This window comes from Silurus meridionalis, chromosome 18 (genome assembly GCF_014805685.1).
Source record: "Silurus meridionalis isolate SWU-2019-XX chromosome 18, ASM1480568v1, whole genome shotgun sequence".
Classification (NCBI taxonomy): domain Eukaryota; kingdom Metazoa; phylum Chordata; class Actinopteri; order Siluriformes; family Siluridae; genus Silurus; species Silurus meridionalis.
Window position 1 is genome coordinate 4,977,591 of NC_060901.1, and position 27,729 is coordinate 5,005,319.

Consider the following 27,729-nt stretch of genomic DNA (forward strand, 5'->3'; position numbering starts at 1 on the left):
AAAGCATATCTTGCTGGCTTTGTGCCTGGGGCATTGTCATGCTGGAACAGGTTTTGGGTCTCAGAGTTCAAGTGATGGGAAAATTTCATGCTACTGCACCCAAAGGCATTACAGTTTGGTGGAGAAACCACTTACAGCTTGGGAGGTCGGGTGCCTCGATACTTTTGTCCATATAATGCACTTGGTGTGTGTTAATCTGTCCAAACTTTAGCTATTACTTTTTTTAAGGACCTACCTCCGGACACGAGGCCCCGTCTCAGGAAAGAAGTCACCTTTATTGCCGATATTTTAAAATCTGGTTGACTACTGTGCTAGTTTTACTTTAAGCAATGAAAGGGATTCGGTTTTAAACAGCATTTATTTACAGCTTCTATACATGTGACAGTCACTAACACAGGACAGAGGGGGGGACACGTTCAGCCACGTCTACCTGCTCATTCCACTCCTCTTTTAGGAAAAAATGCACACATTTAAACATGACACGCCACCCTTGCTGAAGAAGAAGAAGAAGTAGAAGAATAGTAAAAAAAAAAAAAAAAAGCGTAGATCTTTGGAAAATGGCTTCCATTTAAAAAAAAAAAACAGACAATCTAGTTTATTTTACTTCTTGCTTTTTTTCTAAACCGGCATGGCAGCTCGGTTTGAAACGATCAGACGAACGAACAAACAAACAAAAACGCTCGTTTGAAGACAGAGGAAGAAAATAATGTACTGCAGTGTGACAATTCTTTGTGTCGTCTTATTAAAATGAATACTACAGAGAAAAAAAGAGAAAAAAAAAAGGAAAATTTGAGCATGATGGCTGTAGTTCTAACAGCACACACTGAACACTACTGCTATACAGGTAATAATAGGAGTGCACCTGGTGTATCAGCTCTTTTTTTTTTTTCCTGGTACTGTGGAGTTAAATGAACCTTCCGCTGCCCGCTCAGCAGGCCTGCCTTGTCAATTTAGAAAAGTCCCAAAGAATAAGATCCAGAGAGGGGCAGGAGTGGATCTTTCTTTATATGAACACAACAAAAAATCTGAATAGAACCACATTGTTTTGAACCAAAGGATTATACATATATATATATTTATCTCTATATATATATATATATATATGTGCACTTGATTATCTTTATAAGTGGTCATTTTTTTTTTTTTACCAATAATACATTTGTAATTATTTCATTCTGCTCTTTCATTTAAGGTTCTTGTAGTGCTATAGGGTTGAATAGGAGAACAAAAAAGGAACAAAGCCTGATACATGTTTAGCTATTTCTTTTTTGTAACATGTAATGTGCAAGATACTTGATGTTGTTACTGTTTATTACTCGATTATGCGTGATTAGTGCCCAGTATTGCCTGTTGTGTGCCATTTTCAGTATACCCAGAACACATTTTGTGTCATCCGAGTCATGACATTCGAATTTTCCTAGTTACACACTTGAGGTGTTTCGGAAAGGGGAACAAGGACTGGGAAAGGGATGGGGTGGGATGCGGGACAGGGACAGTGGTAAGGCACTATGACTGGACGTCCTATTTCTTTCTGTAGTTGCCCAGCTGAACAGCAGAGCGGTCAAAAACACAACGGAAGGTGATGGGTTGGACCTCCCAGTACGGCACAGGGTTGCTGAATAGACTGATGCCGGAATACATGGCCTTCTTAGTGTTGAAGCTGGGAGGGCAGAAGTCTTCCGTTCCTACACTGGCTATCTTGTTGGAATGGAGGTAGATCACCTAAAAAGAAAAAGAAAGAAATACCACAGTGGTCTACCAGCTAATCTCTAAAGGAGCAGACTAGCAAAAGAATATTTGATTTATATGTATGCAATTTAAGCAGCTATGGGTTTGATTGTCTTGCTCAGGGGCCCAGGAGTGGCAGAGTGGCATGCCACTTCCCTCTCTCCCTTTGTATTGGGATTGTAATGGGAAAAATTTATTTTCTAAAAGTCATGCTTACCTGGATGTACTTGTGCTCAGGAAAACCAGCAGGCACACTGGTTAGAACGTTGTGGTCCAGGTGGAGCTCCCTCAAGTGTGGCATCATGCCCATAGTCCCGTTCTCCACAACACTGATCTCATTATTGCTCAGGCCAAGCCTACACACACACACACACACACACACACACACACACACACATACATTTACAGCAATCACTTTATCTGCTAGACATTAAGAACACAGGGTTGTGAAGTGGAAATACACTTTGGGTGGAACTCCATAGACCATGGAATTTCTTTGCCTGATGCACAGTGCTATGTTGAAAAAAACTGTACTTTTTTATAAAATAATGACACATTCTGATAAATGTTCAGAACATCTGCCCTTGCACTCAGTCTTGGATGGACTTAGCAAAAGAACATGAACAGGTTCTTAAGGTTCTTACTTAGCCAGGTGTTTGAGACCTTTCAGGCTGTCAGCAGTGACTTTGGTAATCTTGTTCCCATCCAGGTGAAGCTCTGACAGAGCAGTGGGCAGTCCTGCAAAGTTGGATTTGTTAGCAGGATAAAATAGGACAAAGTACTATTGAGTAATCAGTTCAAATTATAGGACAAGGAATGGGAAGGAATTGGTATGCAGTCAACTTTGAACCAAAAATAATGATAGAACTGAGTCAAATCTACCCAGTGAAACAGCAGTGGTGTGTGTTTCTGACCTTTGGGAATGCTGGTAATGTTGGTGTCAGCGATACGGATGTAGGAAACCCTTTTCAAATCTTTGAAAGCATCTGCGTCCACACCAGAACTGGTCAAGGGGTTGGAGCCAAGCTCTGAAAGATGAGAATTATATTATTACGCATGAATTAAGCATAATTGCATGCTACAAAGTAATACTACACTCTTTTTTGAGGACCACTAGTGTTCTCTATCTGTATGGGTAAGTAAAAATGGCTGGTAATTGAATTGCAAAAGCTGATCGGCTGATTTGTGCAGGTGCAAATGTCAAATGCCGAGGGCAATGGTGCTGCAGCCGTGCTGACACAATCCGTTCACTCACGGCTGAAGGAGTCCAAATGGAAAACAAGGTTTTTATAGCTGAATAAATGCATATGAATAAAGAGTGGCCGTATTCTACAAAGAGAAAACCATGCACTGTGTAATTACATACAAAGGAACACACAGGTGCTGGAACACACACACACACACACACACACACACACACACACACATGCCACCTCTTCACCAGCCACAATCCAAAACTCTACCTAGACCTATGGTTTTTGCTGTTTCAGAAAATGTTAACATTGGTTTTTATTACACCACATGCTTCTGAGGAATCTTTAAATGACTTGTCAGCTGCTTTTATTATAGGATTTTGAAAAACATTGCTGTTTTTTATAAAACCTTAAATAGGGACAAGCTAAAGTACAAAGGATTTCAGATTTACCTGTTTTTTATGTAACGGACTGCTGGAATTATTTCATACACCTATATAAATTGGTTTTTTAAGTGTTTTGGGTAGGTAAAGCGAAATTAACCAAATGAAAATCACCCTGTTGTACGGGGCGGATCTAAAAAATTATTTATGGGGTGGCAAGGGGGTGGCATGCGAATTATAAGGGGTGGCAACAATAAAGCAATCATCCTTGCATGGCTGTTCAGGATTAAAGGAATGATATACATATTCGCTGTATACACTGTGGTGCACATTTTCATGTTCGTCTATAAAAATTTAATGTATGATTGACTTTACCAGGAACCTGATATCTGGATTGAGAAGATAAATATTAAATGAGATGGTAAGGGATATTAACTTTGTATTTTTTAGTTCCACGCAAACTTGTAACAAATGTAACAAATTCTCGTTTCATTATTTATTTAAAGCATTCAGGGTGATTAACATCCTACGTTGGTGCTTCTTGTGTTAGCGGCCTGTGCTAAAGTTTCCAAAGAACCCTTTTGGTATGTCTGATATAAATATGGCCATGACTTCCTGTCTTACCCATGACAATGACATTGACCATGCCAGTGAAAGAGGCCTTCTTAATTTTGGTGATCTGGTTCTCGTGGATGCGCAGCTCCTGGACGCTCTTGGGCATGTTGTTGGGAATGTCCTTTAGCATGTTCTTGGACAAGTAAAGCCTCTGGAGGTTGACCAGAGGAGCGAAGGCCTTGGCATGGATGATAGTGATCTTGTTGTTTACCAGGATGAGGGCCTGTATGAACAAAGATGCAGAGGATTATTGTATATGTTGTACTTTTTAATGGAGAAATATGAATAGAAGTGAATAAAGAAGGATTTCTTAATGAAAACACATCTGTAGTGTCAGATCAGAATGGTAAATGTGTTCAGCACATTTCTGAACACATGAATGGTTAAGTTGTTTGTTAGTCCTTTGTGGTACTCTAGTCTGTAAACTATCGAATCAGGAACAGTCCTCACTTCTCACATTCGGCCCCCTCAAAAACAACAAAAAAAGCAATGAAATGTTCATTAAGAATTGAGCATTGTGGATTGTTCTCCACATGTGTCTTCAGGATTGCGTTTAAATCTCTGCAGACCCGGAGACGGGCGTTATAATGTTTTTACCAAATATAGCGTGAAAGGTCTCTCTCTCCACCCACTCCTGCCATTCTCTTGGATAGACAGAAATGCTGAGAATGTGCTACTTCTCACAGGGCAAATAACCTAGCATTGAAACAGCTCTTTGCAAGCAGGCTGTATATATTGTACTGAATGCACTATAAATGTGCACACAGAAGTCTGAACCGCTTCTAAGCCTGCACCTGGACCCACAGCATTGTCAGGTCTGACATGGAAGAGATGTGAAAGATGAGCTCTCAAACGTCTTTTATGTGCCATGCATGGCTGGATTTAATGCATTTTTGTAGGAGTTTAAGGTTGAGCAATTGCTGGTATTTTTTCTGGAAACCAGACCTGATACTTAACTCTTTAATTGCTCTGAAATGGTTTTTTTTTTTTGTGTTGCTGTTCCAACAAAATGTCCAGGAATGTTTTAGCTTGTTTAAGTGACGTTCTTTTTTCATTCCCATTCGTTTTAAAATAGAGAAGAAGCGCATTTCAAAGTCCTTAGAGCGTCCGCTGTGGTTTGGAACAGTTGAATTATGTTAAACAACGTTCTCTTCATAAAATGTACTCTAGAGTTAAGAAGAGTTCACCTAGCCAGTTCTTGAGCATTCAAGCCAAGGCTGTGATAGTGATAGAGAGAGAGAGAGAGAGGGGAGAGGGGTAGAGCGAAAGGGTTTTACATGGAGTCCTTTGAGGCCTTTGAAGTCGTTCTCTCTGATCTCAGTGATCTTGTTGTTTTGTAGGTCCAGCAGATGGGCGTCTGATGGGATATCCTCTGGAACATTTTTCAACCCTGTCAAGGACATAGGCACAATTAATAAAAACAGATCAATGTGCAAAGTCGAAAGGAATGTACATGCTGGACGTGCAGTATAGGTATTTACTTTATTAACAACATATAAAGTATATTGCTCAATGAGAAACATAAAGTAAATTTAACAATTATAAGCATCCCTCTATATCAATTTATAATTTTTTAACAATTTTATTTCAAAACCTATATAAAGAAATAATGTATATTTAAATAAAAAAAATCATACATTTATAATCCCTATAAATTTGTTTGCATAAATTCATCCTTTATATAAAGAAACCGGAAACAATCACCTTTGGATTACATAGAATTTTTTTTCTATTTTGTTACTTTTTTCTTTTTTTTACTTTAGCTTAAAACACTTAAAAACATTGATTTAAGCAAACAAAAACCCTGTGGTTGGACCTTTAACTTCATCCACTAACATTATTCTGTGTTATTTTTCATTGTGTCAAGTGAGTGCAAGTGGGAAACCATGCTGAAAAAGAAGAAATGCCAAAAATATACATTATATATCAAATTATTCTAGATCAACTTCCACTGTAGCCAGATTTTCCACAATTTTATTCTTATTTGTCGTTGAAAAGTAGTCCACTTGTAGTTGAGCTAATTGTTCTGCATCTCAGAATAAATTTGACTTAGAATTTCTGCTAATTTTGCTTTAAAATTGGAAAGTAAAGTAAAAATTTAATTCCTAAAACACACAAACACTTACAAAGCAAAAGAACATGGAGAAAAATCTTTCTCGGAAAATGTACAAAATCAGTGTTGTTTATTCATTTATGTTCTATTTAAATGTAACACCCTTATCCAAAGCAACTTACATTTATCTTATTTCCTTCATATCCAAAGTCCAATGACATAACCACTAAGCTACAACCCCCCCATTGGTTACATACTAATATATTATACAATGCAGTGTTCATACCACATTATCAGCCTGCCATCATCTGAGATTTGATTAATAATTTATCATTCAAATCAATATAGGCAGCAGATTTTCTGTTTTCTCTAACAAACCAGAAATGTTCTAACCCACCCCCTGGATGTAACCTAAACCTTTGACAATTTTATCTAAGTAATTCAAGATGCCATGTGTCATGCTGCAAATCCTAACAAGTTGAATAATGTAGGAGTTCTGGTGGGACGTTTTTAGGGATATGGCTGCAATCACGCATCACATACCTGGTCTCTGAGATCAGTGCTAGGTACTGGCTGTAGAGAATGTGGCGCAAGTCTCAGAGGAGATAAAATAAAAAAGACATTTTGTTTTGACTAACTTGGCAAAAAGAAATGTCAGTCATTTAGACTTCAACGTATAATGTGTTTCAGGAATTGTTGTTGCCAGATGTGACTCATATCATTTTATGTCATGAATCATTTTCTGGTTTGTTTTAGTCTCTTACATGCCCAATTCTGGTCCTGAAAGCTCAGCAAATCTCCATCCATTAGTGTATGTGTGTGTGTGTGTGCGTATATAAACAGTTTGAATAGTTCACTATATGGGCAAAGTACTGGGACACCTGGCTTTTCCAGCCTTATCTCATTTTCCTCGTAACCACAAACTTAGAAACATACAATTGTATTGAAAATCTTTGGATACAGTAGTATTATTATCCATTATATAATTTTTTTTATATTATATTTCCATTTACTTGAACTAGGAGACCCAAACCTGTTCCAGCATGACAATGCCCCTGTGCACAAAGCCAGCTCCGAGAAGATATGCTCTATATGGGTTGGAGTGGGAGATCTCCTGCTATAGACCTCTGAGCTCTACCCCATTGAACATTAGAAATGTGAACGCTGACTGCACCCCCCCAGGCCTCCTCACCTCACCTACATTACTCCCTGACTTTATTAACACCCTTGTTTCTGAATAAGCACAAAATCTCCACAAAATCCAGTGAAACATCTTCCCAGAAGAGTTGGAGGTTAATTCAACAGCAAATGGGACTAAATGTGGAATGGGATGTTCACATACCAACCCTATAGTCAGAGATCCACAAACTTTTGTTTACATAGTGAATGTCTGTGTGTATGATATACCAGCAACAGTATGGATACTTAAACCCCTGATGTATCATTATTTAATGGACCTCTCATATGTTTATCTCAGCCTATTCTGTTTAGTCAAGTCTCTTGTTTTTCAGTTTGGAGCACTTCCACGAGTGTGGGCCAAATCATTGCATGTTTACTTAAAAGGCATTCACATAATATCATTTACAAACTTTATACCAGCAATATAATACTGGAGATAAAGTCTACATGGACGCTCTGGATAAACAATTCGCAATTTGCTGCACTTTACAATTTATTGAAGAATATTACAAGTGTTATATAAACACAATCTACTCCTGGAGAAAAATCCTTCTCTTTCTGAACAAACAGTCGATGCACGACTTGCACAACATGACTAAAGTCTAGTCACGGCAGGAGGTAATGGGGGAATAATGTGCTTTCAAATTTCCATAACAAATCATCGACTAATGACAATAATGTTATAAGTTGAGGCAGAGGTCAAAATGAAAACAAAACAAGAGCACTGCATGTGCAATGAAGTCCAGCTGCTTGAGTCGAAATGATACAATTGATCGTGTTACAAATCTGTTTTGTCATAGTCACTTTTATTTGCACTTTTAAATCCCATATCTACATAACAGCTACACAATATCTTTATAAACCCCACAGCTACATAACACCTTTATAAATCCCATAGCTACATAACACCTTCGTAAACCTCATGGCTACATAACACCTTATAAATTCCATATCTACATAACACCTTCATAAACCCTATAGCTACATTACACTTTCATAAATCCCAAAGCCACATAACACCTTCATAAACCCTGTATATACATAACATCTTCATAATTCCCATAGCTACATGACAGCTTAATAAATCCCATATGTACACACCTTCATAAACCCCACAGCTACATATCACCTTTATATACCACAAAGCTATATAACAACTTTCTAAGCTCCATAGCTACATAACACTTTAAAAAATTCCACAGCTACATAACACCTTCATAAACCCTGTAGATACATAACATTTTCATAAATCTAATAGTTACAGAAAATCTTCATAAACACATCAAGTGACAAGTGTTAAACCGGGTCTCAAGACAAGTGTTACGTTACGTTATGTTACGTTACGTTACGTTACGTTACGTTACGTTACGTTACGTTACGTTACGTTACGTTACGTTACGTTACGTTACGTTACGCTACGTTACGTTACGTTACGTTACGTTACGTTACGTTACGTTACGTTACGAAGAGCTTATGTACCCTTATGAGCATCACTGTTAACTAAAGTACTGAATCAAGTAATACATTAAGGGTGGACTATATGACAACTGATGGATGTTGGGTGAGACTTTTATCAATATTTCTGCAGCTAAATGTCATAACTACAGTAGCTTACGTAAGCCTAGGTAGCTCTTTAAGCATTGCTATTAACTAAAAGTTTATTTTACTTATTAAAAAAGTTATTTTACTTACAGGTTTGAGGATTGTAAGGAAGGAAGGAAGGGACCCAATATGGCTCAAGACATGTTTGACTGACATAACATCTCATTTTTACAAGACCTTCATACATTTCATGTTCAGTTTTATGAATTTGTATTTGATTTTATGCTCGGGTTCCTCAAATCTGTATGTTATCATGAAAGCATGATAGAAATAAAGCTTATGGCTGAAGGTTAGATAGAGAACAGACCTGCCACCTCCCTCCTCTACCCTCTCCTTCGCCCCATGATGGCTGCCAGGAGGCCTGTGGAACAGATGAGGCCTGCATGGTAGGAAGTCCAACCTTCACTCCATCATTTTACTCCCTCCTTTTTTCTCTTTAACCTTTAGGGAGCTTCACTAAATGGAAAAAAGCTTTTTTTTATCTTTCCATCTGATCATGTGTTTTCTATTAATGTTTTTTTTTTCCCCCAATACATATATTTTCAGGATCAGTTTTTGGGAGGATTGAGGCTGAAATGACTGTAAGCATGATTTTCCACTATTGCTCAAAGTGTAATAGTAATTGAATAAAGCTTCAGCATCACTTCTTTTTTTTATTAAGAACAGATTCCATTTTGTTCATTATTTATCCTGGATTTGAAGCGGTCCGAAGTTGCCCGTTGTATATTAAACATCCTGAACATTCTGGCATATTAGAAACTGAAATAATAATACACAATCGTTTTGTTTGATTTGTATTCAGAATGCAAAAACTGAGTGGAAACATGTGCTGGAGAATGAACATTAGCCTTTACCTGGAAATATGATACAAATCATAGCATCCACACAGAATTAAGGATCTTTAACGGGTTTGCTTCGGGGGAAAAAAGCTACTGTGTAGCTGTTGGTTTTTTGCGATTTTTGATTTTTTCGCTAAAACATTAGTCAAGCAAATGCAAAAATAATCACCACAGGGAAAAGATTATGCACTGAATGGGAAATAAATACTATTGATATTAGTGAATTTCATTTCTAGGTGATTTTTAAAAGAAGAATTTTTGAGCTTTGTGAGCTCGTCTAGTTTGCCAAGATAAACCAAGTGGCTGGTTTGTTGGCAAAATCTGGAAACGTTGCTCATTATTAAATACTATTATAAATGGATTCTGCTTCAGTTTTTTTAATAGATCCTTGGCTCACATGGTGTACATGGTGTACACTGAAATACACTCAAACGTTTTGTCTTAAATGTGAGTTTTTTCACTTCATGTTAGCACTGTTAACATCAATTACTGGAATGAAACGAAAACAATGTATTGTACAACTGAGTATAGTTCAGTTTAAAATCTCTAATTAGCTCAGATACCTTTCCTACAAAAAAAGTCATGGAAGAAGATCTTGTCCACCCCCCACCAAGCTCAGACACAGACAGGAATCTGTGAAAGTAATTAGAAAATCTGGGCTGTCTTTCTACTCGCTTGTGAAAGGAAGTGAAGGCTTCGAGACATCCAAACAGTCAGACTATGTTATTAACCTAATGACTTGAAGATGGCAAGATCAAGAAAAAAATCTTCTTAGACACTCAATTCCTGTGTCATAAAAAGTGAAAAGTCAAAGCTTTCTCAAGCCTGGAAACTCAACACCACTAGATAGTTTAAAATAAAGGCTGACAGAGTTGTAAAAGCAGGAGACGAGCAGGAAAGAGGCACACGAGCCAAAGTTCTGTCTTCCCCGATTATAAATCTTTTACCTTTCTGCTTCATATTTTGGATCATCAGCACTGCTTACCAAAGACAAGAGTATTACACAGTCAGGAGAAAAGGATTTATAGCTGGACCGCTGTTCAAAATCAGCATTCCTTGCAGGCAGAAAAAGTCATGTAATGCAATTAAAACAAGTTTGGTAGGTACAGATCAATCCAAGTGATAGAATTTGGCCTCCTAAACCATCCTTATATTTCTATTTTTAGCTGTAGTTTTACAAAGATATACAATGTAACAAAGTTACAAAGATATCAATGTAAAATTCTAGTTCTTCAGAATCCTAAACGCTTCAAGCCATTGGAGATTCATACTTTGTACGTTTCAATGGACAACCTGTAAAAGGTGGGGAGGTGTGGTTACAGGGTTTCATTCCAAACAATCAAGGCCCACATCTGATAGTCATTAAAAATAAATATCATTAGGCTTGAACAGGTAAAAAAAAGTGTGGACTTGCTTGGTTGGAATGAAAACCTGCATCCACACCGGCCCTTTGTGGAAAAGATTGGACACCCCTGCATGCGAAAGCTCTCCAGGAGAGTTACTAACTGGCGCATGATTGTATAGAATGTCTTTGGATGTGGTGGGATTAAATTTTCCCTTCACTTGAAATAGACCCAAACCTGTTTCAGCATGGCAATGTTCACAAAGCCAGCTCTATCACGATCTACAAGGGTCGGAGTAAAAAATCTATTGAACACCTTTGGAATAAATCAGAACTCTGACTGCACCCCAGGCCTCCTCACCTCACCTACATGAGTACCTGAACTTTGTAATCGTTATAATCTAAAACTAAAATGGCTTTAACTGGGACTTGATATCCTACGATGGTAGACTTAATTAATAAGATGCTATAGGTGATTACCCTGTATGTGATGCATAATAGTGAACCTTACCTAAATCAGAGCACTGCACCACACGCAGATGGCACTGGCATCTGAAGGGACAAACTGGTCCCTCAGGTTCTCTAGGTGGAACCGGCTCTATAGGTGTAATTGCCCCATCACCTGAAGGTGCCTCATCCTCCATCATGAAGTCCAAAAACCCAGACTGACGGAAGGGCAGAGACCAGCACATGGACACCAGGAGCAGGGTAAGACAGGCCAACCTCATGCTGTCACTGACCTGGAGTGTGGAAGATATGGGGCAAAAGGTCAGAGGTCTAAAGTTGAAAAGGCAGAATGGAGTTTTGGAGTTCAAGAAGCTAAAGGAATTTAGGAGACGTGAGAGTTGTGGAACGTGTGGTGATATTAATGCAGATTGAAAGAAAAGTCAACTTTTTAGTATATAATATTATGTATCTTGCACTTCCTGCTGAAATTGTGTATTTATGTTGTTTGTTTGATTAGCATTAAAAACCAGACTGAGTACAGAAACACATTTTTTTCAAGTGTTTTTCAAGAGATGGAAGATTTCAATGCTGGATTACTATAAAACTATATGACTGAAGTATGTGTTGCTGGTGTTGTGATATATAAGGAATAAAACACTGGAAGATTTGTAGTGTTCCTATAGTAAAACAATCAACGTTATTGTGGCGGTTTGATGAAGCGGAGTTACTGTTACCTCAATGTTATTGTTTTCCTGTATGTATCTTATGTGCAGTTTAGCAGTAAAAGTTTTAAGACTCCCTTCTAACTGGTCCACTTTTAGTCATGGAGAATAAAATAGTCTTCATATTGCAAGTACTCCTGCCATAAACATACTGACACACACACACACACACACACACACACACACACACACACACACACACACACACACACACACACACACAGACACACACACTTGGGCATGGCAACATGCTTTTGAATGAAAGTAAAATTGCTGGGTTAGTAAATTCAAGGTTAGGTCAGATCCAAACAATTTCTCATCTCTCATTCTTGCTTTTGGTGTACGGTGTAATTATGGTATGGCGAGCAAAAAAATTGGGACAATGACCTCTGAGGGTCAAATGAGTTTAAACTCAAGAAAGCGCAAACATCCTGAAACGAGATTTCAAATGGATTATAAAGAAACGAGCATAAAATAATAAAATAAAATGATATCGCCCAAGCTCTTTGAGCAAAAAAAGATCTTATTTATCTTGAAACAGTCACATGACTTCAACCTCCTCAGTTGGATGAAAGCCTCTCAAAGCTTCTTCTCAAGATATCAACATAAGAACCAGACTTGCAAAAATGAATGACTATTAGTACATCCTCTGACCTCTGATTTCACTAGAGACACATATTTTAAGTGTCTCTTCGTTCATTCATGCAAGTTTTGTGAATTGTATAAAAATAAAATGCAAGGACACCACAATAAACTGAGCTGAAGAGGTTGAAGATAAATGCTTGCTTATCCTTAAAACAATACATCTAACCACAATGGCAATTGAAAGCAGGGTAGAATAGAGTATATTTTATGCACACATCATGATTTCACAGTGTGTAACATGCCCCAGTTAAAAAAATGCTAAATAATAGGATATGCTGGATCAAGTGCTATTTTAAAAGCCATTGTGTTAAATCAATTGAATTTAATCATATAGCAATGTAGTGGCAATACTTTGTGCTTGGCAGCTTCCTATTCATTTATCATTTACTAGACTTCTGAATCCTCAGACTGTATTTTATATCCCAGATTGTTTCTGTATTGAGAATGCAAATGCTTATACATTCAAAAAGTATTATAGTATGTTTCTTATTCATCCAGCTAGACTCCTATTCGATGTTTATGTCACTGTTTATCATCTCTTAATTTACAATGAAGATGACTTGAAAGTCGAGACATGGCCTAGTCTTAAAGACTGGTGATCAGTACGGGGTAGTACACTGAAATTTGTTAATAATTTAACACATTACAGAACACATTTTGCAAACAGAGCAATTTAAACAGTATATATATATATGTATGTGGCAGTGGGCGTGTGGACGAGGGCTGGTTTGCAAGAGGAGGGTGGAGTATATGCTGCTACGTTTGCCTGCTGTGCAAAACTTTACATATTTTATACAATTTTGTCAAATGGCTTTTGCCATCATAATATAAAAAAATCGTTACTCAGGGACCATCTGTAAATAATCATGATAGTTTTGGCTTTCAATTTTTTTATATTCTAATATTCTCATGCGATATTTAGCTTGAATGGAATGGGCCCCAACTCTGAATTCCAGGAACTTTTTTTTTTGTTTACATAACAAGTGTATTTTTTCAATGTAAGTCACTGACTATGAATAAAAGCTTTTAATTTTGGAACAATGGATCCGTTTTACAATATACACCGTAACTCTGGAACTGGTATTTAATAACCACGTGTCTCATTCAAGAAATTCTCATTTAACTGAAAGATCAAAACCTCTGCCTGAAGCGCAAACTCTTTTTAACGCTCTTCAACCTCAACGAACAGGCCAAGACAGGAGTGACGAGCCCTCGAGCACTGTTTTACTCAGTGTATTAACAGTGTATTAGATTCCTGCCGTGGCTATCTGACCACCCACCCAGCATTTTTTCAGCCCTGAGTTCAGCCCTGTTCTACAGCCAGGTGAAGACCATAAAGGCCAAAAGAGCTCAATGTGAACCCCCGTTTGGTGAAATGTAAAAGATACTGTATGAGATTGTCTTCGTTATAAAATATGCTAAAGGGGCAGACAGGTTGCAACAGAGCAAATCTGGGAATGAGATGAAATTGCCGAAGCCAGACAGGTGTCAGAGATTATCAATACCGCAAAATAGATTAAAAGTCTTTCTGGTGTTGCTTTGAATCTTAATTTCATCTCAACCTTTATTTTAAAAAATGGCATCTACCTGTTTTTGCATGTTCGTTCTGTTAGTACAGACTACAGTTTTTATTACAGTGTGGCCATGATTCACAGTAACACAGTGTCTTTATAAGGCATTCGGTTCGTAACGTCTCACTCTTGTAAGTGATTTTATGGAGAAATCACGAAGCATGACATTAATGCATCTATTAATAATTTTTTGAAATCTTATTATTTAAACTAAAGTGAAGGTCAGTGATAATGGGTTCAGTTGCCTACTCGGTGGTCCAATCTATTTACAGTTCCAGCACAAGAAATTTTGTCTTTGTTGGACACAATGGGTGACTGTCCTTGTGGCCTAATGAGACTCATATTAGCAGTTTATTAAAACTGCATGAAGATGACGTGATCTATAAAGAGAGAGAGAGAGAGAGAGAGAGAGAGAGAGAGAGAGAGAGAGAGAGGAGAAAGCAAATAGGGAATATTTTACTTTGTTAACAAGCAAATCCTGCCAGATCATTACACACCCTTCAGCACTAATGGAAACTGCTTCACTCCGGTAAACCCCTGGAGGCAACCCGTATGTGTGTGTGTGTGTGTGTGTGTGTGTGTGTGTGTGTGTGTGTGTGTGTGTGTGTGTGTTTTCAGTCCAGCTAAGATTCACTGCTGGCTTTTTCCAGGCTTTGAAACAGTGCCTGGCTGAAAGCATCACCTCGGTCCTCCAAAGCGCTCAGAAAAAGGATACGTGGCTCTTGAAACAGCATGTCGTCATTTTGCTTTCGACTCGGCTCAACTCGTTGGTTTTTAGTTTGTGTCTGTGTAGTCATGGCCTTAGATGATAAATAAAATTACTAAGAAAAGTGGGAATGGGGTTTACACTTGTACCTGTACCTGTATTTAAACCTGTATATAACACCATCCCCCCTGCAGATACACCCCCACCCCCCCAAAGCAAACACACACACGTTGCTTTCCATTTTACAGTGTTAGCAAAGTAGTGACAGGAAGCACAATGGAATCTGCAGGAGATTAAAGACATGCGGTCTCAGCTACAGATTTACTTTCACCCCAAAGGCACTAAATCAACACAGTGTTTCAGGTTAAACCACAGTGCTAATAATGTCTCCATTCTGATTGGGTATTGAATCATTTTTCTGTTATGACGGCAGTCAGAAGGTCCCTCAATTATGATATTGATTCTATAGTAAAGAACTGAGTAAAAAAAGTTCAAGTCTTCAGTATCAGTGCTTCTTTAATGAAAGAGTCTACATTATGAGTAATTTTTTTTTATAAAAGGAGTCTCCAGTGTCAGTGTTTTTGAAGGAAGGAGTCTCCAGTGTCAGTGCTTTGTATATAGAAGGAGTCTACAGTGTCAGTGATTTTTATATGGAGAGTTCACTGTCTTAAATGTCAGTGCTTTGTATATGGAATGAATCGCTAGTGTCAGTACTTTTTTTTTAATGGAAGGAGTTTTTAGTGTTAGTGTTTTTTATATGGAAGGAGTCTTGAGTGTCAGTGCTTCTGTAATGAATGAGACTCCAGTGTCAGCAATGTTTTAATGTAAGGAGTCTCCTGTTTCAGTGCTTTGTTAAAAGAGTTTTCTTAACCAATGTATGGTTGCGATAAAGAAAGTTATATGTGGACTTCAGCAACAATTAATGTAATAAAAAATGGCCGGAAAAATGTAAAAGAACATTCAGGATAGTAAGTCCCATTTATTATTTTTTTGATAACAGATTTATTCATTTGTATATAATTCGATTTATTTAGGCACCTAAGTCTGTTCTCTGACCTTTTATATAGCATTCCCAAAATACTTTACATGATAGTTAGCTAGAAATTATGCTAATTACTTTTACAAAACATGAGAAAATTAGGAGTAAGTGTATTAGCAACTAAACGATTTGTTTAACTTATTCAACTTAACTGGATGACACTACTGTCACTAAAACTTGTAATGTTAGCTAGCTAATGCACTTAACTAGCCAGCTAACCATTTCACATTTTCTTTATCTGCACATGCTTGTTTTCTTGACTATTTAAAAAAGACTTAATATGATAAATTACACTGTTTTTAAAATGTTTATCCAGAAATGTAGCTTTAAATCAAAGGGTTTTTGCTAGCAAAAGACAATAATGTGAATGTTGTTTCGACTTATACAGCTTATATATATTTATATTTTATATTTATATTTATATATAGACTTATTTCTGCCATTTTCACAAACGTTCTTACTCTAGCTTTCACTTTCAATGCTACAGCAGTTACAAGCTAAAGGCTAAGCTTTTAAAGCTATTCACAAATGTTCAGAATATTCAAGTCATATTTTTAGATTCTACTACCCGCAACTACTAATGCTAGGTAGTTTTCACAGGTATTTCTAGCTAAATGTTATGGGTCACTAGTTAATATTGGTGCAAAAGACAGAATTTCTGTGAGATTTATTGTTATAATCTTTATAGATGTTCGTTATCTTCACTGCTAATGCTAGCTGCTTAGCCATTACAACTTTACCAGACAATTATTTTTGTTATATTCATTGATGTTTGTATGAATATGAAATTCGATGGAATGTGCTATGAATCGTCGCTAATGTTGTGAACTCTTTATCAAACATGAAGGTTTTTTGTTATCTTCCTTGCCAGCCAACATGCACCAGCTAAACTTTGTTTTTGCTAAACTTTCATTTTGCTAGCCTTTTCTTTGATACTAAATATTAGAAAGCATCTGAATAGCTATAAATACATTTTGTTATAAGTAAAATAATCCAGTCCTTTTTCTTTATTTTTGTGCAGAAACTCGACATGACAAATCAGGAAAATATCGGTTTGGCCTTGTGCCTGAGTAAGGAGAAGTTTTTGGACCAACGTTGAATGGAAAATACCACAATGTCATATTTTCTATTGCACCATTTCATCCAGATTTCTTTCTTTCTTTTATTTTTGACCTGAAAACTATCAGTGGATGAGCATGAAGACAAAGAAAAACTGTTTTACGTCCAGATAACTGATCCCTACACCTGCTTCCACTGCACAAAAATAAATCAGGAAATTACTCACAACTCTTGATGGTTCAATCACCTCAAGCCCACCAAATGAAAATAAAATGAGAAGACTTTCCCACTGAGTTCTAAAAAAAATTCCCTGTCTTGGGAGGAAAAAGCGCCACGACTCTGCTGTTTAATAGTGAAAACATTCAGCGTGTTTACGGTCAGTTTGGGAGAAGGTATGCTTATGGTTAAGCCACATCACAACCAGTTTCACTGACTTTTAAGCGTTCTCATCCAGCCAATGTGTGTTGGGTCTAGCAATGGAAATTCCTGCTCTAAAAGTCCAGACTCCAGGGACAGGAATGAGAGGTGGGAAAAAAGGATGATAGCCAGTGTCCAGCATGTTTCTCATTCACCGGGACTCACCTCTGAATCTGCTTTAGGAATTGAATGACAGGGTAAGGAATCTCTCTGCCAGGGTTTATTGCGCACCATGATGATGGTCCCATAAAAGTTAAAGCTGCACTTCCAAATATGGGAAATACTGTAAAGCACTCAAGGCTGCTGTATATTTGTCTGGACCCCCCTAACCCCTGCACCCCTTAACCTCCCCCTTCACTTCCCCCTCCTTTTCTTAACTCCGGTTGTGTTTTGAGTTAGTTGGGAATTTGGTGGGGGTTTGCTGGGAAGTGCTTCATCGGCTCAGCCTGTATTTCGTAAAGGAGAACAGTGTTATTAAAGGATTTATGAGACCTTGGTGCCAGGGTGCCGTCTCTTCCTCTAGCTCATGCCTTTTGGTACATTTATATGTACATTTATATGTATTTTATATATACGTCCTTAAATATAGTAAAAGACCTGGGAGAGATAAGAGAGATGTCTCTAACATAAAACAGACTGAAATGTAATCTTTGTCTTGACAGTAAAAATGTTTTAATATGCTTTATGTCTCTCCGTTGTCTCCAAACTTGGCAAGAAATCTGGGTATTAAGGAATAAATCGAGATGTGAAAGCATGCAGAAGCCTAATGAGCTTTCCATGAAAAGCCTGATTCCTTCCCATGAAGAAGCATACCTAAGTGCACAAGTATTATGTAAAACTACTTCACATTCATTCCTGTGACACCGTACACCATTTCTTTATTTTCCATTGCAAAATTTACATTTGAAATGTACTTCATACTAAATACTTCTGTACAGATTTGGCAACCAAACATAATTATGGCTCAACCTGTTTAAATGTACTACTAAAGCATATATTATATTTTATTTTGGTGTTTTTCATAGTCCTGACATGTATGTAATAAAATGTAATGTAACAATAATACTTTAACTGAAATATAAGTAGTTCAAATTAAAAAAGCACTTAACTGAATGCCTTATGTATATTTAAACAGAGCTTAATTTCAGTTAAATTGCAAATAGATTGCTGTAATATTGTAAGTATGTATTAGTTTCCTTTATCAAGGCTCTTGTTTGGGCCTGAGTCCAGGGGATTGGCGATATCTGTCATCACTTACACTTGTTTAAGGAGCAGTGGGTAGTTTGAGAGTTGGAGTTTCAGTAGTTAGAGATTCAGTTTAAAGGAAAAAGTTTTTTTCTACGTCACGAGACCTAAAGGCTAGAAATACAGGCATTTTATTTACGACTTTAAAGAATCTCTACAACAAATGACTCATCTCTCAATCTCTCTTTCTCTCTCAATTTATTAAATCCTACACATACACCACTGTCTGAGAAGATAACAGTCACACAAAAGAAAATAGAAATTCTATCAGTGTGACAAATATCAAAAGCACAGGTTAGAAAGAGAAAGACATGTAGGACGAATTTAGCAGAAGTTCACTGACACATACGAATGAGATATGCAAATAAAAAATTAGGCAGCATCAGCTGGTCTCAATTGTACCACACCCCCTTTATAAACTCTCTCTCTCTCTCTCTCTCTCTCTCTCTCTCTCTCTCTCTCACACACACACACACACACACACACACACACACACACACACACACACACAATCACCAGCAAAAGCACCAAAAAAGTTTCCCTCAACCCCCAAAATGTTTGAAGGCAAGCAATGGAAGTGTTGATGAATTTCTCAGAAAGTAAAAATCATCCCACATCATCTGTCTATACATGCATAAACCACATTCCTGTACCTAATGATATTGGAGAGAATGAGAAAAAGTGTGTGTAAGTTTGTGTTGGGGGGTTGCTTGTTGTATGAATACAATAGCATTTGTATACATAAAGTCATGCAGTGTGTGTATATGTTTTTTGTGTGTAAGTTGGTGGTGCGAGTCCTACCTGTGCCGTTTGCAAGAACTGGAGTGAAATGCGACCAGCCGAAAATCCACAGGAGGATGGAGGGAAGCTGCAGCACGGCAGGCCAAAGAGCCGATCACTGTGAGAATGCGTGCAGCCAAGAGAAAGCAGGTGTGCTGTAGCAGGGGAGGAGGGGACGAGAACAAGAGAGGAGCAAGTCGAGAGAGAGGGAAGGAGGGAGAGAAGGGAGAAGGGGAAGAAAAAAACAAAACAAAAAAAAAAAAACAGGGAAGGAGGGAGGGTTTGGTTTCAGAATCCCTCTTGAATTAGATAACTGGTAGAGAACTTTAGTCGCATGTACTTCCCGAAAGTAGTTGAAAGACGAGGGACAGGGGAACAAGAGAGGAGAGAGAAGACAGAATGAGAGAGAGACAGACTGGATATGTGTCACACCGTAGTGTCATCTAGTAATGACATAAGTGCAGAGAAGTTCAGTGCTTTTAGTGCTTTCTTTATAGTGGAAACTTTCACCCCTTTTCTACCCATCATTCTTTTGTTTGTGTGACAGACATTCAGTAGACAATGCACTAGTTTCACACACACACACACACACACACACACACACACACACACACACACACACACACACACATAGTTTGTGTTTACTCAGAGAGGCTTTCAGTGTGAAAATGGTGTGACTGGAGGTGAAGAAAGAGGAGAAAACTGGCTTCCACTCAACCGAAACCACGCTTCAGATTTACTCCACTTCACGCTTTCTTTTTGTCCCTTTCTGCATCTTTTTGCTTTTTATTTCAATTAGAAATGAAAGGTTCGATAAATGTCGCTACATAAAAATCAGCCTGAATCTTTTTGTAGAAAAGTCTGGAAATAGGACACGCCCCATTCGATACACGATGATCCCAGTAGATTAAAGCACATTACAAGTTTGTGTCATCGCAGAGAAAATCATTTGATCGAATAATTGCTATGAATGAACAGAAAAGGTACAGAGATGATGGAAGTTTTCAGGTATTGATTATAATTTAATAGGTTTAAACATGAGCGTATTGTGAATCAAATTCCTAGCTAGGAAATAAAAAAAAAAGCATGGCACATTGTAATAAGAAATAGTGATTGGAAGATTGGATTATTTTAGTGACTTAATGATCTGGTTTATCCAAATGAACAAATCTTTTTTTTTATCATTTAGTTCATTTAGTTTTTTTGATCAGAAATAAAATAAAAAGTTACATTTTCAATAAGCAGATCCCCCAACATGCCTGCATACACAAATTTTGACTATAGTTCCAATAAGTAATATGTGTATAGATAACTGCATAGCGTATATGGAAGTCACGTGACAAACGACTCGTATTAGGAGAGTTGAGAAGTAAAGTACTCAATTCTGTTTTCTTTACATAACCTATGGAGATTTTGTGATGCTTTGCTCAATGGCGTTCAGCAGAAAATGAACGAAAAACTCTTTATAAAAAGTTGGACACCTCATGTTTTCAACCATATGTGGTTCTTCCCCAAACTGTTACCACAAAGATGGAGGCACACTATTGCCTAGAACTTCTTTGGATGTGTTTGCATTAAATTTTCCCTTCACTTGAACCAGGAGACCCAAGCATGACAAAGCCCCAGTGCACAAAGCCTGCTCCATGAGGAGATGCTTTACATGGTTTGGAGTGGGAGATCTCCTGCTGTAGAGCTCTGACCTCAACTCTATTGAACATGATGAATATAAATGGTGACTGCTTCCCAGACCTTCCCAGTGCACCACACCTACATTAGACTTTACTAACAACCTTGTGTCTGAATGAGAACAAATATCCTCAAAATCTGGAGATTATTATAAGAGCAAATGGGGACTAAATGTGGAATGGGCTGATCAAAAAGCACATATCAATCCTATGGTCAGGTAACATGTTTGTCCGTATAGTGTCCTGAAGATGCACATCTGCAATAAATTTCTTTTCCAAAGCTGGTGGTTGACTGACACCTGAGAGGATTATATTTCAGCCATATTCCCAAATGTTCCAAATGCCATCTAGTTAGGTTACATAAGCAAAAATATCTAAATGGGAACAAGTATTAAACGGAATTATGCTTCAAGTGCCTGAGAAATTTCTTTTTTTCACCTACATTTAGTCAATAGTCTTGAAGCTGTAATTTAAACACAATTCTTTATATAGCTGATGCAGTACACAGTGAAATGAAACAACATTTTTTTTTTCTAGGCTCCTAATACTAGATAAAACATCAAACAACCGCGCTACATCAAACAACCGCTACATAACTAGATATGTACATAGCATAGCTAGCTAACCAAGTCTAACTCATTCCAGTCACATTTCCTTGACCTCAAATCTTGGAGAAAAAGTTTTGAAATTTTGTTAGCACACGTCAACTTCTCATTAGCAGCGATTGCAGCAATATCAGTGTTAGCATTTCAGTGGAAAACTCAACTTCTATTTGAGCTCAGTGAGTGGAAGGCTGGAGGATGTTAGTGTTAGCTCTCTGGAGGTTACAGATGGTGACCTGCTTATCCTCTTCACTGAATTCCAGAGTCTGTGAAATTTATGTGCTTTTTTTTTTTTTTTAGCATAGCATTTTGTACACTGTTCAAGAGGGATATTACATAAACGAAAACATAGCATAATCCTTTACTTCTACTATAGCTTTTCGTTTCATCAACAGCTTTCGAATTTTAATTTCAGGACTTCTATAATTGCATGTAGGGCAAAATACATGTGTAATATATTTGCACACATACATTATAGGAATGTCAACGTTTATTATATTTGTATTTGACCTACATAATCATACACAGTACAACATTCAGTTAAATGATTGCTCCAGTCATAAAAACATCTGACTTACCTGACACCCTTGTGACTGTATGAATTTTCAAAAGTTTTCACAAGGATACTCCAAAATCTAGTGGAACATCTTCCCAGAAGAGTCGCGGTTATTATAACAGCAAATTTGGACTAAATGTGAAATGGGATGCTCAAAAATCACATCACAATACTCTGGTCAGGTGTCTGTAGCTCATTAGTCAAGACTCTGGGTTACTGATCTAAAGTTTGGTATCGCCAAGCTGCCACTCTTGGGGCCCTTGAGGAAGGCCCTTAACCCTATGTACTCCAGAAGCGCTGTTTAATGACTGTTTAACCCTGTGCTCTGACCCCAGCTTACTAACATTGCTGGGATATGATAAGAAAGAATTTGACTGTGCTGTAAAGTACATGTAGCAAGTATAAAGCACTGTTCCTTCTTTTGCTTCTTGTCATTGTCCATAGAGTATAGATACACTGTGCATCCAGATGTCACTGATTGGCATTTGAATACACTACCCATCAGGCACGGCACCTCACCGGATCATGCCGCATGATTCTTTGCAACTGTGTCATGGTTTGCTTAGTGAGACAAAATTATTGAGAATTATTTTTTATTCTTGTTTTCAATCGTTTTTGAAAAAGTTGCTCTGTAACACTGAAACGTCTGAAAACTTTTACGTTCAACCTGCATCATTTACGTCTGCCGTTTATTTACTTTCCGCCTTTTTGAAACGTCACGTCACATGACTAAAAATGCATCATTGTTTTTGAAAGCCTCTGTTCTTACAGTCCACACTGCAACACATAAATGGCATTTTAAAATGTAGCTACTTTGTAAAGCATTTTCAAAAAGCTACGTTTTCGTTGACTGAAAACTCTATCCCAGTGTGGACGGAAGGACAAGCGGAGAGAAACATGCGTTTTCAAACAAAAACATAGTATTGTGAACATGGCCTAAAGTAACGTCCCACACATCACTTATGGTTCAGCTTTTGTCTAACATTGCTCCCTTGTCCATGTATGTCTTTCTGCTTCAAGATCTTAGTTTCCTGTCTTGCCATGTCTACATTATTTATGGCTTCTTGTCTACAAATCCCTGATACCAGATACGGATCTGCTTCTAATATTTCCAGCTCTATACTAAACTCGAGACACTTTTTTTTAATTGTCAGTTTTTGAAGCCTTGGCAATAAATACACTGAACTCAGAGTAAAAGAACAAAGAAATTCTTAAATAAAATAAAATAAATTATAATATATATAACATTCAAATTATACTAAATACGGACTGCTTTGCCAAAGAATGGGAAAATTCAATGATGACAGTGTAACTGAAAAAAAAAGAGAGGGAAAGATTTTAAAGCTTGTTTGACCATGATTCAGCTTTTGGAAAATCTATCTTCATGTTATAGTTCTCTTCAATTCCAGCTGTGAGTACAGTAGTCATGTGTACATTTGTTCACATGTCAAAACACAATCAAATTATGTTTATATCATTGTATAGCAATTTTACGACAGTCATTTTGCCCAAGTGGCCAATTTGCTGCCTACTCACAGCTCTGGACTCGGTGTGCCATGTGTAAAACGAACACTCTAATTACACTGTGACATGTGTACGCAACAGTATTTTATTTATTTCATTCCGGAAACGTACAGCTGACCTAAAGCAGAACAAAGCCGTAGCCTACAGTTCAGTCGATCCCCTGTTTGTTCGTTTTTTCACAAACGTTTTGTGGGAAGAGCAATTTAAATGTGTCACCAATATAAATAATGATAAAATGATATATACATGTTTCCAGAGGTACCTATTTAGCAGGCCTGCGTCTAAACAGTCAAAGTCGGTCATAATTACATATGAGGGAGATTTCATCCAGAATGGATTGCAGATGATGGTGCTACAAGAAGAAAGAGAAAGGAAAACACCTCTTTTTCAGAGTATTGGCTGGTGTGTAAGCACGGTTTAAAGCAAAGCGCTTTGCCAGCAGCAAAATTCACACGGCGTGTATAAGCAGAGAGTTGAATGCCACACTGTATTCAATGCAAGTGCTTCAATCAGTGTGTGAGTTTAAGCGTGAGAGAAGAAAAGGCAGGTAGAATCTTGCCGCTGCCAGCGTGTCTTTGGCTAAAATCAATCTTCTTGAAAGCTCGCTTATCCTTATGAGGTTTTACTATACTCTTTCCTTCTGCTGTCATGATCAAACATATTAATACACATACTGTATACACCAATCAGGCCACCTGTCTCATATTGTGTTGGTCCTCTTTTTGCTGCTAAAACTGTCCTGACCCGTTGAGCATAAACAGCATTGACTTCTTTAGCAGTTGGATCGGACCACACAGGCAAGTCTTCGCTGCATCAATGAGTCTTGGCCACTCGGATCACCACTGTTCCTTCCTTGGATCACCTTTGATAGATACTGACCACTGCAGACCAGGAACATCCCACAAGAGCTGCAGTTTTGGAGATGATCTGACCCAGTCGTCTAGACGTCACAATTTGGCCTTTGTCAAACTTACTTAAATCCTTACGCTCACCCATTTTTCCTGCTTCTAACACATAAACTTTGAGGACAAAATGTTCACTTGCTGTCTAATAAATCCCACCCACTTACAGGTGCCATGATTAAGAGATAATCAGTGTTATTTATGTTATAATGTCATAATGTTATACCTGGTTGATATATATTCTTCTCCAAACTGTTAGCACAAAGTTGGAAGCACACACTTGTATAGAATGTCTTTGAATTTTGAAGTTTGAGTGTATTTTCTAACATTACAAACATTATTTTCTCCAAAGTGCTAATTCTCACCCCTTTGCTAGCTTCTCTTATCACACAATAGCTACTTACAAGGCAAGGTGAAGGCTACACATAAGCACATGAAGCCAAACACCACCTTTATTTGTGGCTCAGAAAGCTCGTTTGCATATACGAACTCAGAGATGACCACAATCAGCTGTTGTTGCTGTGACTGACAGTTGAGCATTAAGCAATGCCATATTCCTATTCAGAAAGTGTATGTGACACTGTTAGCATACAGTTCTCATGTATTGCAAAATGTCTAAAGAAAACATTGGTAACATTGTTGCTTCACAGTTTCAGTGTCCCTGGTTGGATCCTGAATTGGGTTACTGTCTATGTGGAGTTTGGCATGTTCTGGTTTCCTAATGTCTTTCAAAAGCATACCAGGAGGTTGATTTGTTACACCGAATTGCCCTTAGGTGTAAATGAATGTGTGTAACGATGAACCAGTGCCCTTTCAGATAAAGTGTTCCAATTTCACTATTCACTGAGAGATCCAAGCTCACAAAGTAACAAAAACAAAGACAGTTAGGGTTATAACCAGAATTGTCTTTATTGGGGTACTCCCAGTACTCCCAGTCAACAAGTGGGGTCAATCAGAGCACCCTAATGGCAGGCAGGCTGAACTGAACATGGCAAATTAACCAGAACAAGCTATAAACAGAAACTAGTCTTGTTTCCAAACTGTACCCTATTGAGTACACCCTGTTAACTGGAGCTAATCCATCAACCATGAGGGGTGTTACACATGGCTACGTTCATGTTTCAAGCAGTGGCCTGTCCCAGCAAAATACTGACAAGACTAATTATGAAGAACATGTGTGAGCAAACAAGACCCAGGTGCAAGCAATGATCAGGGCACAACTGGAGCAGGAATCGAGGAAAACAGGAAGCTGAAACATGACGCCAATATGTCCTAGTAAAATGTGGACCTGTTCGCTTTTTTAATTATGCTGCCCTGGTTCCACTGGGGGAACCTTTATAAAATCTTTGAACAATTATACCTTTTTCATGGTTGACTGGTAGTAATTAAATGTCAGAAAAACAATATGTGAAGGTAGCCCCTGTATTGCGATGGTTTGACCTATGTTATTTTTATCTTATGATGACGATAGCGATAAGACAAAATCGTACAAATATTTTTAAGCTTCGTATATCCGGGACCTCCCAAAAGGCATTAGGGACCACCATGACAAGTAAAAAAATTTACTTGGAGGGTTCCCCAAGAATATTTTAGTAAAACTTATATGAATAACACAACAGCTGGGGACCCCCGATAAGACTTGACTCAATTCGAGCACTTTGGTAGGCTAGGCCATATCTCGACTTAAAAATGACGATGGTGTCGTCAGAACGCATCTCTGTCTTAATTTGGGGACCACATGTATTGCATAATAAAATTGAGTGCATTATTACTGTTACAAAAACTAAATTACTATTGGTAGTTGTTGTTAGTGATTTCTGTATAAATACATCTGTTTTTGGTAGAACCCATAGTTTGTTAAAGTTAAAGTAAAAACAGTTTTTATCACAAATGTGATCTTGCCTTGAGGAGCCCAGCCACCAAAAGAAAATGACAGAGTAATCTGAATATGATGCTTCCACCACCATGCTTCAAAACAAGGATAGTTGTTTTTAAAGTGATTCGGGTATTTCCAACATATTTCAAAGCATTTTTAAATGGCTTTGTTCTATTCTCACCACTCTTCTAAAAAGCCCACTTGTACGGAGTGTCCAGATCCTGGTTGTCCCTCTTCCATCTGAGCTGTGGATTTCTCTGGCTACTTCCATTTACTTCATACTTGCTTGTACAACTAGTATAGCTTTTCCTTTTTCTGTCTTTCTTTCATTTAAATGCACAACACTTTCTCTGTGCGATGCCTATCTACAGGTATGTCATGTTTTAAATGCGGGTGAGCTGAAGTATCACAGAGCTCAGGGCAGCGATAGTCATCTTGGTGTTTCATCTAAGGAATGTTTTTATTACACCTGCAATTAGAGTAAGCGAATGTGTACAGTATACGCGCTGGTTTACGGGATAGTGAAGAGCGCTATTATAAACCCATGAGCTGTCAGTAGGCATGTTCTACCTGTATAATCTACCCTCATTTCCTGTGGGGGTTGGTGGGTTGTGGTGGCACGGGGGTGATTTCTCAGTCGTTTTTCTGGTCGAGCATATTGTGTAGGAGCTTGTAACCACACAGTGTGAGTCTGCAACTTGGACTGCTGACTCGAACGCTGTAAACAATCTGGATGCAATTTAGAATTCAAGAGCGGACGTTGGCTGATGTGGCTGTGCCTGCTTAAAGCTTAGCACAGCATCTGATCTGATGGCTGGTTTCTCAACACAGAGATACACTTACTCACACACATATACACACACACACACCACACACACACACACACACACACACACACTGCACAGAGTGAAGAACCCATATTTGTAAAGACCTCTCTGGGATGTTTGTTTCATACTTTCATACTCATGTTCAACCATGCCTGTTTTTTATACAGAAAAGGTGTTTTTTTTTATATAACA

The 27,729-nt window shown here is 37.8% G+C and overlaps 1 protein-coding gene across 1 annotated transcript; it reads right to left on the minus strand.

The window, feature by feature from the left end:
* Window positions 1-339: 339 nt before the first annotated feature.
* On the minus strand, window positions 340-19,754 carry dcn (decorin). The gene is made up of 8 exons (XM_046873523.1): window positions 19,587-19,754; window positions 11,446-11,674; window positions 5,197-5,309; window positions 3,929-4,142; window positions 2,643-2,756; window positions 2,373-2,466; window positions 1,946-2,084; window positions 340-1,722 (listed from the first exon to the last, which is right to left on the minus strand). The coding sequence occupies exons 2-8, from the start codon at window positions 11,660-11,662 to the stop codon at window positions 1,522-1,524; spliced, it is 1,092 nt and encodes a 363-aa protein (XP_046729479.1). The 5' UTR covers window positions 11,663-11,674; window positions 19,587-19,754; the 3' UTR covers window positions 340-1,521.
* Between the last annotated feature and the right edge of the window lie 7,975 nt (window positions 19,755-27,729).